The 14,738-nt window shown below is 55.0% G+C and overlaps 1 protein-coding gene across 1 annotated transcript; it reads right to left on the bottom strand.

Moving 5' to 3' along the window:
• Positions 1-256: 256 nt before the first annotated feature.
• Positions 257-13,000, bottom strand: LOC139249311 (adenylate cyclase type 3-like; the record flags this gene model as incomplete). The annotated part of the gene is made up of 2 exons (XM_070872291.1): positions 11,603-13,000; positions 257-406 (listed from the first exon to the last, which is right to left on the bottom strand). Coding segments are annotated over exons 1-2 (813 nt in total), but the record flags the coding sequence as incomplete, so codon positions are not given.
• Positions 13,001-14,738: the final 1,738 nt, after the last annotated feature.

Below are 14,738 nucleotides of genomic sequence, written 5' to 3'. Positions count from 1 at the left end.
ACAGAAAGTGTCTGGGGAAATGGGCTAACTTTGTGGAGGATGCGGGAAGTGGGGTTCAATTGGGGAGTGCAAGGTGAGGGGATCCTGGGGGAGAAGCTTCACCCCTGGAAATTGACATTCAGTGTTAGTGAGAAGAGCATTCTGGTAAAATGTCTACAATTGCAGCTGTCAGGTGACACGGGTTGGACAGTGTGCGATATATCCACAACCTCCTGGATGTAAATATTAAAATGAAGGACATCCCAGGCACTCTCACCTGCTGTTGACTCTGTTCCTCCAGGTTGAGTTTCACCTCCAGAGATTGCCGAGCCTCGAGGAATGCTTTGCGATGCTTGCGATCCGCCATGTAGAAGGACATGATCCCCACGGTGATGGCACACAGGTAGATACTGATGTTGGCCAATAGCTGGTAGAGAAGAACATTACTGCATGACTAACAAGCTCACTGTCGTGGTTGAAGGCACGGGAAGTGTTACCATTGGTCAACCATTGGTCAACCATTGGTCAATCATTGGTCAACCATTGGTCAATCATTGGTCAACCATTGGTCAACCATTGGTCAACCATTGGTCAATCATTGGTCAACCGTTGGACAATCATTGTGTGAGAGTGAGTGTATGTGTGAGAATGTATGAGAGTGTGTGTGAGTGAGAGGGATGTGTGTATGAGTGAGTGTGAAAGAGTGTGTGAAAGAGTGAGTGTGTGAGTGAGTGTGTGAGTGAGTGTGTGAGTATGAGTGTGAGTATGAGTGTGAGAGTGTGAGTGAGTGTGTGAGTGAGTGTGTGAGTGAGTGTGTGAGTGTATGAGTGACTGTGTGAGTGAGTGTGAAAGAGTGTGTGAAAGAGTGAGTATGTGAGTGAGTGTGTGAGTATGAGTGTGAGTATGAGTGTGAGAGTGTGTGAGTGAGTGTGTGAGTGAGTGTGTGAGTATGAGTGTGAGTATGAGTGTGAGAGTGTGTGAGTGAGTACATTGGGAGGGAGCTGGATTGGCTTTGTCTGTAATGCCTCAAAGGTTGAATATTGTTGGGACAATCGCCCTCTGGGGATGGTACCCGAGGAGGTGGGAGTGTGTCCGTGGAACCCGTAGCCCACGTTAGGAACTGAGGGTAAAGAGCTTTGCAGACTGAGTGCAGTTTACACAGGGCGGGCGGGGGGTGGGGGAGCAGTGGGGGGGCACAGCAAGCAGTATAAAAAGAGCAAAAAAAATCAAAGAGTGACGTTACAGGGGAGCAGGGAGCTGATTGGTTGGTGAGTATTACAGCTTTTATTTGCTCTCTAAGTTCGGGAAAAGGGTTAAATTAAGAGCTGAGAAACTGTAACTTGCTACTACTTATTAAACTAATAACTTCGAACGGATAAAATAATTAAACAATAAAACTAAAATATCGCTGGAATAAAAGCTTGAATTAATGAATAAATAAAACAAGGTTAGAGATGGCAGGGTAACCACATCTGCAACTCGAGGGACCTCGGCTCCGAGTTGTTGAGCTGGAGTCTGAGGTGCAGACATTGTGGGGGAGCAGGGAGAGTTACCTGGATACTTTGATCCAGGAGACAGTCACATCCCTTAGGTTAGGTAGTGGTGCAGGTCTGGTTAGTGGACAGGGAAGGAGGCTGTGACTGTAACTCAGGCAGGTAAGGGGACCCTGGGTGCAGTGCTGGAGGAGTATCAGCAGGTCTGAGGTTTTTGCTGCCTGTGTGGATGAGGGAAAAGCCTGCAGGATGGATAAGCAGGCTTACCATGGGACCACGGTGCAGGAGGCCATTCAAGGGGGAAGGGGGGAGTAGTGAAAGAGAATGTGGTGGTGGTAGGGGGCAGTATAGTCAGAGGGATCGATACTGTTCTCTGCAGCCATGACTGGGAGTTCTGAAGGCTGTGTTGCCTGCCCGGTGTCACGGTTAAAGACATCTCCTCGCGGCTGGAGAGGAACTTGGAGGGGGAGGGGGAGGATCCAGTTGTCGTGGTCCACGTAGGAACTAACGACATAGGTAGGACTAGGAATGAGGTTCCGCAGAGAGAGTTTGAGGTGTTGGGGTCCAAATTAAAAAAGCAGAACCTGAAAGGTAATGATCTCTGGGTTGTTACCTGAGCCTCGTGCCAATAAGCAGATTAGAAAGTTAAACACCAGGCTCAAAGAGTGGTGTGGGAGGAAGGAGGTTCAATTCATGGGGCACTGACACCTGTACTGGGACAAGAGGGAGCTGTTCCGTTGGGACGGGCTCCACTTGAACTGGGCTGGAACCAGTGTCCTGGAGAATGAAATAACTAGGGCAGTAGACAGGGCTTTAAACTAATGATGGGAGGTTTGAGGAAAGAGTAAATTTCAAAGCAGCAAGAGAAATGTCAAGGCTGTAGAGCAGAGCAGAGTTTGGGTAAAAATAAGCCGAGTGGGTCAGGAAGGGACAGAGAGTAACAAGAGGGCATTGCTGTCCATCAGGGAAAAATAGACAAAAGTCAGAGCTAAAGGCATTATATCTGAATGCACGAAGCACTCGCAACAAAATAGATGAATTAATAGCGCAGATAGAAAGGAATAGGTTTGGTCTAATAGCCATTACAGAGACGTGGTTGTAAAGTGACCACGTTTGGGAACTAAATATTCCAGGATACTTAACTTTTAGAAACGATAAACAAAATGGAAAAGGAGGAGGGGTATCCCAGATAATAAAGGATGTGATAAAGACAGGAGAGAGAAAGGATCTTAGCTCGGAAAATCAAGACATAGAATCAGTTTGGGTGGAGCTAAGAAACAGCAAGGGGCAGAAAACATCGGTGGGAGTTGTTTATAGGCCCCCAAACAGTACTGGTAATGTAGGGCACAGTATCAATCAGGGAATTAGAGGTGCATGTAACAAGGGTAATTACAGGGGACTTTAATCTACATATAGACTGGGCAAACCAAACATGCAGCAATATCATCGTCATAGTGTAGAGGCGGAATTCATGGAATGTATATGAGCTGGTTTCCAGATCAGTATGTTGAGGAACTAACTAGGAAACGGGCTGTTTTATATCTAGTATTATGCAATGAGAAAAGGTTAATTAATAACCTTGTAGTAAAGGGGCCTTTAGGGAAGAGTGACCATAATATGATAGAATTTTATATTAAAGATAGTATTAGATCAAAGGAAGAGGCTTGTAATGTTGCTAAAAAGTGCAGTAAGCCTGAGGATTGGGAGGATTTTAGAATTCAGCAAAGGACCAAGAAAATGATAAAGGGAAAATAGAATATAAAAACAGATGGTAAAAGCTTGTATAATGAAAGTAAATGTGGGTCCCCTACAGGCTGAGACAGGAGAAAGTATAATGGGGAATAAGGAAATGGCAGAGAACTTAAACAAATACTTTGTGTCTGTCTTCACGGAAGAAGACACAAGAAACCTCCCGGAAATAGTGGAGAACCAAGGGTCTGGCGAGAATGAGGAACAGAAATAAATTAGTATTAGTAAAAAATAGTACCGGGAAATGGATGGGACTGAAAGCTGATAAATCCCCTGGACCCGACGGCCTACATCCTAGGGGTTTGAAAGAGGTGGAATAGAGATAGTGGATGCATTGGTTGTCATCTTCCAAACTTCCATAGATTCTAGAACGGTTCCCGCGGATTGGAAGGTAGCTAATGTAACCCCCGCTATTTAAGAAAGGAGGGAGAGAGAAAACGGGGAACTACAGACCAGTTAGTCTGACATCAGTCGTAGGGAAAATGCTCGAATCTATTATTAAGGATGTGGTAACAGGGCACTGAGAAAATAATAATGGGATCGGGCAGAGTCAACATAAGAACATAAGAAATAGGAGCAGGAGTCGGCATTCAGCCCCTCGAGCCTGCTCCACCATTTAATACGACCATGGCTGATCTGATCATGGACTCAGCTCCACTTCCCCGCCCGCTCCCCATAACCCGTCACTCCCTTATCGCTCAAAAATCTGTCTATCTCCACCTTAAATATATTCAATGACCCAGCCTCCACAGCTCTCTGGGACAGCGAATTCCACAGATTCACGACCCTCTGAGAGAAGAAATTCCTCTATATCTAAGTTCTAAATGGGCGGCCCCTTATTCTGAAACTATGCCCCTAGTTCCAGATTTCCCCCACGAGGGGAAACATCCTCTCTGCATCTACTTTGTCGAGCCCCATCAGTATCTTAAACATTTCAATAAGATAAGAGCACCTGGCCCCTCGAGGCTACTCGGCAGGACCTCTCTGCTTTTATACTCGATCCCCCGGCAATATAGGCCAACATTCCATTTGCCTTTGTCTTATCTTCTAGCTCCAACCACACGCTGCCTCTAACTCCACGCCGGCACAAACATTACAGCAGGGGTCACTGGGCAGTGATCAGGAGCAGGAACCCTGGCTGATTTCCCCTCTCTCTCTAACCCAGGGGTCACTGGGCAGTGATCAGGAGCAGGAACCCTGGCTGATTTCCCCTCTCTCTAACCCAGGGGTCACTGGGCAGTGATCAGGAGCAGGAACCCTGGCTGATTTCCCCTCTCTCTCTAACCCAGGGGTCACTGGGCAGTGATCAGGAGCAGGAACCCTGGCTGATTTCCCCTCTCTCTAACCCAGGGGTCACTGGGCAGTAATCAGGAGCAGGAACCCTGGCTGATTTCCCCTCTCTCTAACCCAGGGGTCAGTGGGCAGTGATCAGGAGCAGGAACCCTGGCTGATTTCCCTCTCTGTAACCCAGGGGTCACTGGGCAGTGATCAGGAGCAGGAACCCTGGCTGATTTCCTCTCTCTCTAACCCAGGGGTCACTGGGCAGTGATCAGGAGCAGGAACCCTGGCTGATTTCCCCTCTCTCTAACCCAGGGGTCACTGGGCAGTGATCAGGAGCAGGAACCCTGGCTGATTTCCCTCTCTCTAACCCAGGGGTCACTGGGCAGTATTCAGGAGCAGGAACCCTGGCTGATTTCCTCTCTCTCTAACCCAGGGGTCACTGGGCAGTGATCAGGAGCAGGAACCCTGGCTGATTTCCCCTCTCTCTAACCCAGGGGTCACTGGGCAGTGATCAGGAGCAGGAACCCTGGCTGATTTCCCCTCTCTCTAACCCAGGGGTCACTGGGCAGTGATCAGGAGCAGGAACCCTGGCTGATTTCCCTTCTCTCTAACCCAGGGATCACTGGGCAGTGATCAGGAGCAGGAACCCTGGCTGATTTCCCTTCTCTCTAACCCAGGGGTCACTGGGCAGTGATCAGGAGCAGGAACCCTGGCTGATTTCCCTTCTCTCTAACCCAGGGGTCAGTGGGCAGTGATCAGGAGCAGGAACCCTGGCTGATTTCCCTTCTCTCTAACCCAGGGGTCACTGGGCAGTGATCAGGGGCAGGAACCCTGGCTGATTTCCCCTCTCTCTAACCCAGGGGTCACTTGGCAGTGATCAGGAGCAGGAACCCTGGCTGATTTTCCTTCTCTCTAACCCAGGGGTCACTGGGCAGTGATCAGGGGTTCAGGAACCCTGGCTGATTTCCACTCTCTCTCTAACCCAGGGGTCACTGGGCAGTGATCAGGAGCAGGAACCCTGGCTGATTTCCCCTCTCTCTCTAACCCAGGGGTCACTGGGCAGTGATCAGGGGCAGGAACCCTGGCTGATTTCCCCTCTCTCTCTAACCCAGGGGTCACTGGGCAGTGATCAGGGGCAGGAACCCTGGCTGATTTCTCCTCTCTCTAACCCAGGGGTCACTGGGCAGTGATCAGGAGCAGGAACCCTGGCTGATTTCCTCTCTCTCTAACCCAGGGGTCAGTGGGCAGTGATCAGGAGCAGGAACCCTGGCTGATTTCCCTTCTCTCTAACCCAGGGGTCACTGGGCAGTGATCAGGGGCAGGAACCCTGGCTGATTTCTCCTCTCTCTAACCCAGGGGTCACTGGGCAGTGATCAGGAGCAGGAACCCTGGCTGATTTCCCTTCTCTCTAACCCAGGGGTCACTGGGCAGTGATCAGGGGCAGGAACCCTGGCTGATTTCTCCTCTCTCTAACCCAGGGGTCACTGGGCAGTGATCAGGGGCAGGAACCCTGGCTGATTTCCCCTCTCTCTAACCCACGGGTCCACAGGCCAACTGTAGCCCAGTTCTGCTGCCTTTTGTGAGGTCAGTGAATCACTGAGGCTGTGGTTGGAGCCTGGGCCCTTCCTGCTCTCCGTGTGACCCTGAGCTGAGCCTATATCCTCTCCATTGTAAGGCCCTCCTACCTCTACCTCTATCTCCGCCTCTGCCTGTGACCGGGGTAAACTACCCCTCCTCGTCCTTCTTGACCTGACTGCAGCCTTTCACACGTTGACCACTCCGTCCTCCTCCAACACCTCTCCACCATCGTCCAGCTGGGTGGGACTGCACTCGTCTGGTTCCATTCTTATCCATCTAATCGTAGCCCGAGAATCTCCTGCAATGGCTTCTCTTCCCGCCCCTGCATCGTTACCCCTGGTGTCCCCCAGGGATCTATCCTTGGCCCCTCCTATTTCCCATCTACATGTTGCCCCTCGGTGACATCATCCGGAAACACAGCGTCAGTTTCCACATGTACACTGAGACACCCATCTCTACCTCACCCCCACTTCTCTCCACCCCTCCTCGGTCTCTAAACTGTCCGACTGCGTGTCCCACATCCAGTTCTGGATGAGCAGAAATTTTCTCCAATAGAATATTGGGAAGACCGAAGCCATTGTTTTCGGTCCCCGCCACAAACTGCGTTCCCTCGACACTGACTCCATCCCTCTCCCCAACCTCTGTCTGAGGCTGAACCAGACTGTTCACAACCTTGGTGTCATATTTGACCCTAAAATGAGCTTTCGACTATATATCCGCAGCACAACTAAAACCGCCTATTTCCACCTCCATAACATCACCTGTCTCTACCCCTGTCTCAGCTCATCCGCTGCTGAAGCCCTCATCCATGCTTTTGTTACTTCGAGTCTTGACTATTCCATCGCACTCCTGGCTGGCCTCCTATCTTTCACTCTCCATAAACTTGAGATGATCCAAACTCGGCTGCCCCGTGTCCTAAATCGCAGCAAGTCCCGCTCACCCATCACCATCACAGGCAGTCCCTCAGAATCGACTTGTTTCCACTCCAAAACTGAGTCCTTCGGTGACTGAACAGTCCAATACGGGAACCACAGTCCCTGTCACAGGTGGGACAGACAGTGGTTGAGGGAAGGGGAGGGTGGGACTGGTCTGCCACACGCTCCTTCCGCTGCCTGCGCTTGGTTTCTGCATGCTCTTGGCGATGAGACTCGAGGTGCTCAGTGTCCTCCCGGATACACTTCCTCCACTTAGGGCAGTCTTTGGCCAGGGACTCCCAGGTGTCAGTGGGTACGTTGCACTTTATCTGAGAGGCTTTGAGGGTGTCCCTGTAACGTTTCCTCTGCCCACCTGGGGCTCGTTTGCTGTGAAGCGCTTGCTTTGGGAGTCTCGTGTCTGGGGGACATGCGAACAATGTGGCCTGCCCAGCGGAGCTGGTCGAGTGTGGTCAGTGCTTCGATGCTGGGGATGTTGGCCTGGGCGAGGACGCTAATGTTGGTGCATCTGTCCTCCCAGGGGATTTGCAGGATCTTGTGGACACATTGTTGGTAATATATCTCCAACGACTTGAGGTGTCTACTGTACATGGTCCATGTCTCTGGGCCATACAGGAGGGCGGGTATCACTACAGCCCTGTAGACCATGAGCTTGGTGGTAGATTTGAGGGACTGGTCTTCGAACACTCTTTTCCTCAGGCGGCTGAAGGCTGCACTGGCGCACTGGAGGCGGTGTTGAATCTCCTCATCAATGTCTGCTTTTGTTGATAAGAGGCTCCCGAGGTGTGGGAAATGGTCCACGTTGTCCAGGGCCGCGCCGTGGATCTTGATGACTGGGGGGCAGTGCTGTGCAGTGAGGACAGGCTGGTGGAGGACATTTGTCTTACGGATGTTTAGCGTAAGGCCCATGCGTTCACACACCTCAGTGAAAATGTTGAGTATGACTTGGAGTTCAGCCTCTGTATGTGCGCAGACACAGGCGGCGTCCGCGTACAACAGAGGTTGGGGTGATCTTGGACCTGGTCTGGAGACAGCGAAGGTTGAACAGGTTCCCACTGGTTCTGTAGTTTAGTTCCACTCCAGCAGGAAGCTTGTTGACTGTGAGGTGGAGCATGGCAGTGAGGAAGATTGAGAAGAGGGTTGTCGCGATGACACAGCCCTGCTTGACCCCGGTCCGGACATGGATTGGGGTCTGTGATCGATCCGCTGGTCAGGATCACGGCTTGCATGTCGTCCCTGTGCTCGCTGACCTACATTGGCTCCCGGTTAAGCAACGCCTCGATTTTACAATTCTCGTCCTTATTGTCACACTCTCCATGACCTCATCCCTCCCTATCTCTGTAATCTCTCCACCTCCGAGATCTCTGTACTCCTCCAATTCTGCCCTCTTGAGAATCCCTGATTTTAATCACCATCAGTGGCCGTGTCTTCAGCTGCCTGGGCCCCAAGCTCTGCATACTCTCCCGAAACCTCTCCGTCTCACTCTCCTCCTTAAAACCTGTGCACTAATTTCTCCTTTGTCTCGGTGTCAATTTCAGTCTGATGACACTCCTGTGATGCACCTTGGGATGTTCCACATACTTTGTGAAGGCACTATATAAAGGTAGGTTGTCGTTGGGCTCAGTCCCACACTGGAAGCGGTCAGCACAGGCCGGGGACAGAGCCTGGGCCTTCCCTACTGTGTGTGGGGCTTAGTACCACACTGGGAGAGGTCAGCACAGGCCGGGGACAGAGCCTGGGCCTTCCCTGCTGTGTGTGGGGCTTAGTACCACACTGGGAGAGGTCAGCACAGGCCGGGGACAGAGCCTGGGACTTTCCTAAGCGGATTGGCTCAGTACAGTACGAGGCCCGAGGTGCAGACTTGGTCCTGTTTGCAAAGCTTCATGTTGCTGCAGTTACAGACCAGCCCAGAGTGAAGCTGCCTCAGTAAACAATACTCAACTCCGTTAACACAGGAACACGTCCTCAAATCTACTGCAGTCCCCCGAGCCACTGCCCGTGTCATACATTATATTCAGAAACAGGAAACAAACGTCCAGCCCAACCACTCCTGTTCATTCACATATCCCCCAACCCACCTTCTCCCCATATCCCCCAACCCCACCTACCCACCTTCTCCCCCTATCCCCCAACCCCACCTACCCACCTTCTCCCCATATCCCCCAACCCCACCTACCCACCTTCTCCCCATATCCCCCAACCCCACCTACCCACCTTCTCCCCATATCCCCCAACCCCACCTACCCACGTTCTCCCCATATCCCCCAACCCCACCTACCCACCCTCTCCCCATATCCCCCAACCCCACCTACCCACCTTCTCCCCATATCCCCCAACCCCACCTACCCACCTTCTCCCCATATCCCCCAACCCCACCTACCCACCTTCTCCCCATATCCCCCAACCCACCTACCCACCTTCTCCCCATATCCCCCAACCCCACCTACCCACCTTCTCCCCATATCCCCCAACCCCACCTACCCACCCTCTCCCCATATCCCCCAACCCCACCTACCCACCCTCTCCCCATATCCCCCAACCCCACCTACCCACCTTCTCCCCATATCCCCAACCCCACCTACCCACCTTCTCCCCATATCCCCCAACCCCACCTACCCACCTTCTCCCCATATCCCCCAACCCCACCTACCCACCTTCTCCCCATATCCCCCAACCCCACCTACCCACCTTCTCCCCATCCCCCAACCCCACCTACCCACCCTCTCCCCCTATCCCCCAACCCCACCTACCCCCCATATCCCCCAACCCCACCTACCCACCTTCTCCCCATATCCCCAACCCCACCTACCCACCTTCTCCCCATATCCCCCAACCCCACCTTCTCCCCATATCCCCCAACCCCACCTACCCACCTTCTCCCCATATCCCCCAACCCCACCTACCCACCCTCTCCCCCTATCCCCCAACCCCACCTACCCCCCATATCCCCCAACCCCACCTACCCACCTTCTCCCCATATCCCCCAACCCCACCTACCCACCTTCTCCCCCAACCCCACCTACCCACCTTCTCCCCATATCCCCCAACCCCACCTACCCCCCATATCCCCCAACCCCACCTACCCACCTTCTCCCCATATCCCCAACCCCACCTACCCACCTTCTCCCCCTATCCCCCAACCCCACCTACCCCCCATATCCCCCAACCCCACCTACCCACCTTCTCCCCATATCCCCCAACCCCACCTACCCACCTTCTCCCCCTATCCCCAACCCCACCTACCCACCTTCTCCCCCTATCCCCAACCCCACCTACCCACCTTCTCCCCATATCCCCCAACCCCACCTACCCACCTTCTCCCCATATCCCCCAACCCCACCTACCCCCCATATCCCCCAACCCCACCTACCCACCTTCTCCCCATATCCCCCAACCCACCTACCCACCGTCTCCCCATATCCCCCAACCCCACCTACCCCCCATATCCCCCAACCCCACCTACCCACCTTCTCCCCATATCCCCCAACCCACCTACCCACCCTCTCCCCATATCCCCCAACCCCACCTACCCACCTTCTCCCCATATCCCCCAACCCCACCTACCCACCTTCTCCCCATATCCCCCAACCCCACCTACCCACCTTCTCCCCATATCCCCCAACCCCACCTACCCACCTTCTCCCCATATCCCCCAACCCACCTACCCACCCTCTCCCCATATCCCCCAACCCCACCTACCCACCTTCTCCCCATATCCCCCAACCCCGCCTACCCACCTTCTCCCCATATCCCCCAACCCCACCTACCCACCTTCTCCCCATATCCCCCAACCCCGCCTACCCACCTTCTCCCCATATCCCCCAACCCCACCTACCCACCTTCTCCCCATATCCCCCAACCCCACCTACTTACCTTCCCCATATCCCCCAACCCCACCTACCCACCCTCTCCCCATATCCCCCAACCCCACCTACTTACCTTCCCCATATCCCCCAACCCCACCTACCCACCTTCTCCCCATATCCCCCAACCCCACCTACCCACCTTCTCCCCATATCCCCCAACCCCACCTACCCACCTTCTCCCCATATCCCCCAACCCCACCTACCCACCTTCTCCCCATATCCCCCAACCCCACCTACCCACCTTCTCCCCATATCCCCCAACCCCACCTACTTACCTTCCCCATATCCCCCAACCCCACCTACCCACCCTCTCCCCATATCCCCCAACCCCACCTACCAACCTTCTCCCCATATCTCCCAACCCCACCTACTCACCTTCTCCCCATATCCCCCAACCCCACCTACCCACCCTCTCCCCATATCCCCCAACCCCACCTACCCCCCATATCCCCCAACCCCACCTACCCACCTTCTCCCCATATCCCCAACCCCACCTACCCACCTTCTCCCCATATCCCCCAACCCCACCTACCCACCTTCTCCCCCTATCCCTCAGTCCCTTTTCTCTCCCCAGCGAGTTGAGTTAGCCCCAGTGAACAACCATTGCCGCTTCGATCCCATCCCCGGATAATATATTCCCCAGGCCCCATTGTCCTGAGGCTGAAAGCTGGCCCAGGGTCTACACTATGTCCCCGGGATCGGCCAGAAATGCCCAGCACTGTACCTGCTGCACCAGCTCCGTGCCATTGATCTGGTCTTGCTGTTGCTGGGCGATTGTGACCCCCAGGACCAGGGTGTGAATGCCACAGTTGATGGTGGTGATGAGGACAATGGGTGTTAGCTGGAGTGGGAGGGTGATGAAGAACGAGAAGGTGAAGAAGGCCTGCCAGCCAACCGTGTCACTGGCCTCATGGGAGTGCGAGAAGTTGAGGCCGAGGTAGGAGAAGATCTGGGCAGCGATGAGGACCCAGAGGGTGTAGGGCACCACCTTCTGGGAGATTCTATCCGGGAGGAGCCCGAAGCGACACAGGACGAAGAGGAGGAGGTGTATGGCCAGTCCGACTCCGGCCACCAGCAGCGTGGCCAGCTTGTCGCTGGGGTAGAGCACCGCACAAGTGACAATGATGTAGCAGTCAAATAGTGCGGCGAAGACCACCAGCACCAGGAGTGTTTCGTGCCGTTGCCGGCGGAAGTATGTCTGGTACAGGTTCTCCAGTGACTCGGGGACAAAGGTCAGTCTCATGAAGCGAGGGAGGCAGAGGCAGCAGCCGGAACTTCGCACCGTGACCTCCCGACTCCGCTCCACACCCTGCTCAGGGTCAGAGGGCAGGCTGACCGAGCATTCCGCCGAGTACTCCGGCTCCGAGAAGGCGCGGTTCCTGGGCATGGTGCCGGTGTCTGGTGCCTGGTCCCGGTGTCTGGTCCCAGTGTCTGGTCCCGGAGTCTGGTGCCTGGTCCCGGTGTCTGGTCCCGGTGTCTGGTCCCAGTGTCTGGTCCCAGAGTCTGGTGCCTGGTCCCAGTGTCTGGTGTCTGGTCTCGGAGTCTGGTGTTTGGTCCCGGTGTCTGATGTCTGGTCCCAGAGTCTGGTGTCTGGTCCCAGTGTCTGGTGTCTGGTCTCGGAGTCTGGTGTTTGGTCCCGGTGTCTGATGTCTGGTCCCAGAGTCTGGTGTCTGGTCCCAGAGTCTGGTGTCTGGTCCCGGAGTCTGGTGTCTTGTCCCAGTGTCTGGTGTTTGGTCCCAGTGTCTGGTGTCTGGTCCCGGAGTCTGGTGTCTGGTCTCGGAGTCTGGTGTTTGGTCCCGGTGTCTGATGTCTGGTCCCAGAGTCTGGTGTCTGGTCCCAGTGTCTGGTGTCTGGTGTCTGGTCCCAGAGTCTGGTGTCTGGTCCCGGAGTCTGGTGTCTTGTCCCAGTGTCTGGTGTTTGGTCCCAGTGCCTGGTGTTTGGTCCCAGTGTCTGGTGTCTGGTCCCAGAGTCTGGTGTCTGGTCCCAGTGTCTGGTGTATGGTCCCAATGTCTGGTGTCTGGTCCCAGTGTCTGGTGTCTGGTCCCAGAGTCTGGTGCCTGGTCCCAGTGTCTGGTGTCTGGTCCCAGAGTCTGGTGTCTGGTCCCGGAGTCTGGTGTCTGATCCCGGAGTCTGGTGTCTAGTCCCGGAGTCTGGTGTTTGGTCCCAGTGTCTGGTGTCTGGTCCCAGAGTCTGGTGTCTGGTGTCTGGTCCCAGAGTCTGGTGTCTGGTCCCGGAGTCTGGTCTTTGGTCCCAGTGTCTGGTCCCAGAGTCTGGTGTCTGGTCCCGGAGTCTGTTGCCTGGTCCCAGTGTCTGGTCCCAGAGTCTGGTGCCTGGTCCCGGAGTCTGGTGTCTGGTCTCGGAGTCTGGTGTTTGGTCCCGGTGTCTGATGTCTGGTCCCAGAGTCTGGTGTCTGGTCCCAGTGTCTGGTGTCTGGTCCCAGAGTCTGGTGTCTGGTCCCGGAGTCTGGTGTCTTGTCCCAGTGTCTGGTGTTTGGTCCCAGTGTCTGGTGTCTGGTCCCAGAGTCTGGTGTCTGGTCCCAGTGTCTGGTGTCTGGTCCCAGAGTCTGGTGTCTGGTCCCAGTGTCTGGTGTCTGGTCCCAGAGTCTGGTGTCTGGTCCCGGAGTCTGGTGTCTGGTCCCGGAGTCTGGTGTCTGGTCCCGGAGCCTGGTGTTTGGTCCCAGTGTCTGGTGTCTGGTCCCAGAGTCTGGTGTCTGGTGTCTGGTCCCGGAGTCTGGTGTTTGGTCCCAGTGTCTGGTGTCTGGTCCCAGAGTCTGGTGTCTGGTCCCGGAGTCTGGTGTCTGGTCCCGGAGTCTGGTGTCTGGTCCCGGAGTCTGGTGTTTGGTCCCAGTGTCTGGTGTTTGGTCCCAGTGTCTGGTGTCTGGTCCCAGAGTCTGGTGTCTGGTATCTGGTCCCAGAGTCTGGTGTCTGGTCCCGGAGTCTGGTGCCTGGTCCCAGTGTCTGGTGTCTGGTCCCAGTGTCTGGTGTCTGGTATCTGGTCCCAGAGTCTGGTGTCTGGTCCCGGAGTCTGGTGCCTGGTCCCAGTGTCTGGTGTCTGGTCCCAGTGTCTGGTGTCTGGTCCCAGTGTCTGGTGTCTAGTCCTGGAGTCTGGTGTCTAGTCCCGGTGTCTGGTGTCTAGTTCTGGTGTCTAGTCACAGTGTCTGGTGTCTGGTCCTGGAGTCTGGTGTCTGGTCCCGGTGTCTGGTGTCTGGTCCCAGTGTCTGGTGTCTGGTGTCTAGTCCCAGTGTCTGCTGTCTGGTCCCAGTGACTGGTGTCTGGTGTCTAGTCCCAGTGTCTGGTGTCTGGTCCCAGTGTCTGGTGTCTGGTCCTGGTGTCTGGTCCTAGTGTCTGGTGTCCGGTCCCGGAGTCTGGTGTCTAGTCTCAGTGTCTGGTGTCTGGTCCCGGAGTCTGGTGCCTGGTCCCGGAGTCTGGTGTCTGGTCCCGGAGTCTGGTGTCTGGTCCCGGAGTCTGGTGTCTGGTCCCGGAGTCTAGTGTCTGGTCCCGGAGTCTGGTGTCTGGTCCCGGAGTCTGGTGTCTGGTCCCGGAGTCTGGTGTCTGGTCCCGGAGTCTGGTGTCTAGTCCTGGAGTCTGGTCCCGGAGTCTGGTGTCTAGTCTCGGTGTCTGGTGTCTAGTCGCAGTGTCTGGTGTCTAGTCCCGGAGTCTGGTATCTGGTCCCGGAGTCTGGTATCTGGTCCCGGTGTCTGGTGTCTGGTCCTGGAGTCTGGTCCCGGTGTCTGGTGTCTAGTCCCGGTGTCTGGTGTCTGGTCCTGGAGTCTGGTGTCTAGTCCCGGTGTTTGGTGCCTAGTCCCGGAGTCTGGTGTCTGGTCCCGGTGTTTGGTGCCTGGTCCCGGAGTCTGGTGTCTG

This window comes from Pristiophorus japonicus, unplaced genomic scaffold (genome assembly GCF_044704955.1).
Source record: "Pristiophorus japonicus isolate sPriJap1 unplaced genomic scaffold, sPriJap1.hap1 HAP1_SCAFFOLD_3008, whole genome shotgun sequence".
Classification (NCBI taxonomy): domain Eukaryota; kingdom Metazoa; phylum Chordata; class Chondrichthyes; family Pristiophoridae; genus Pristiophorus; species Pristiophorus japonicus.
Note: the sequence above shows the minus strand (reverse complement) of the source record. Positions and strands in the feature narration are given on the sequence as shown.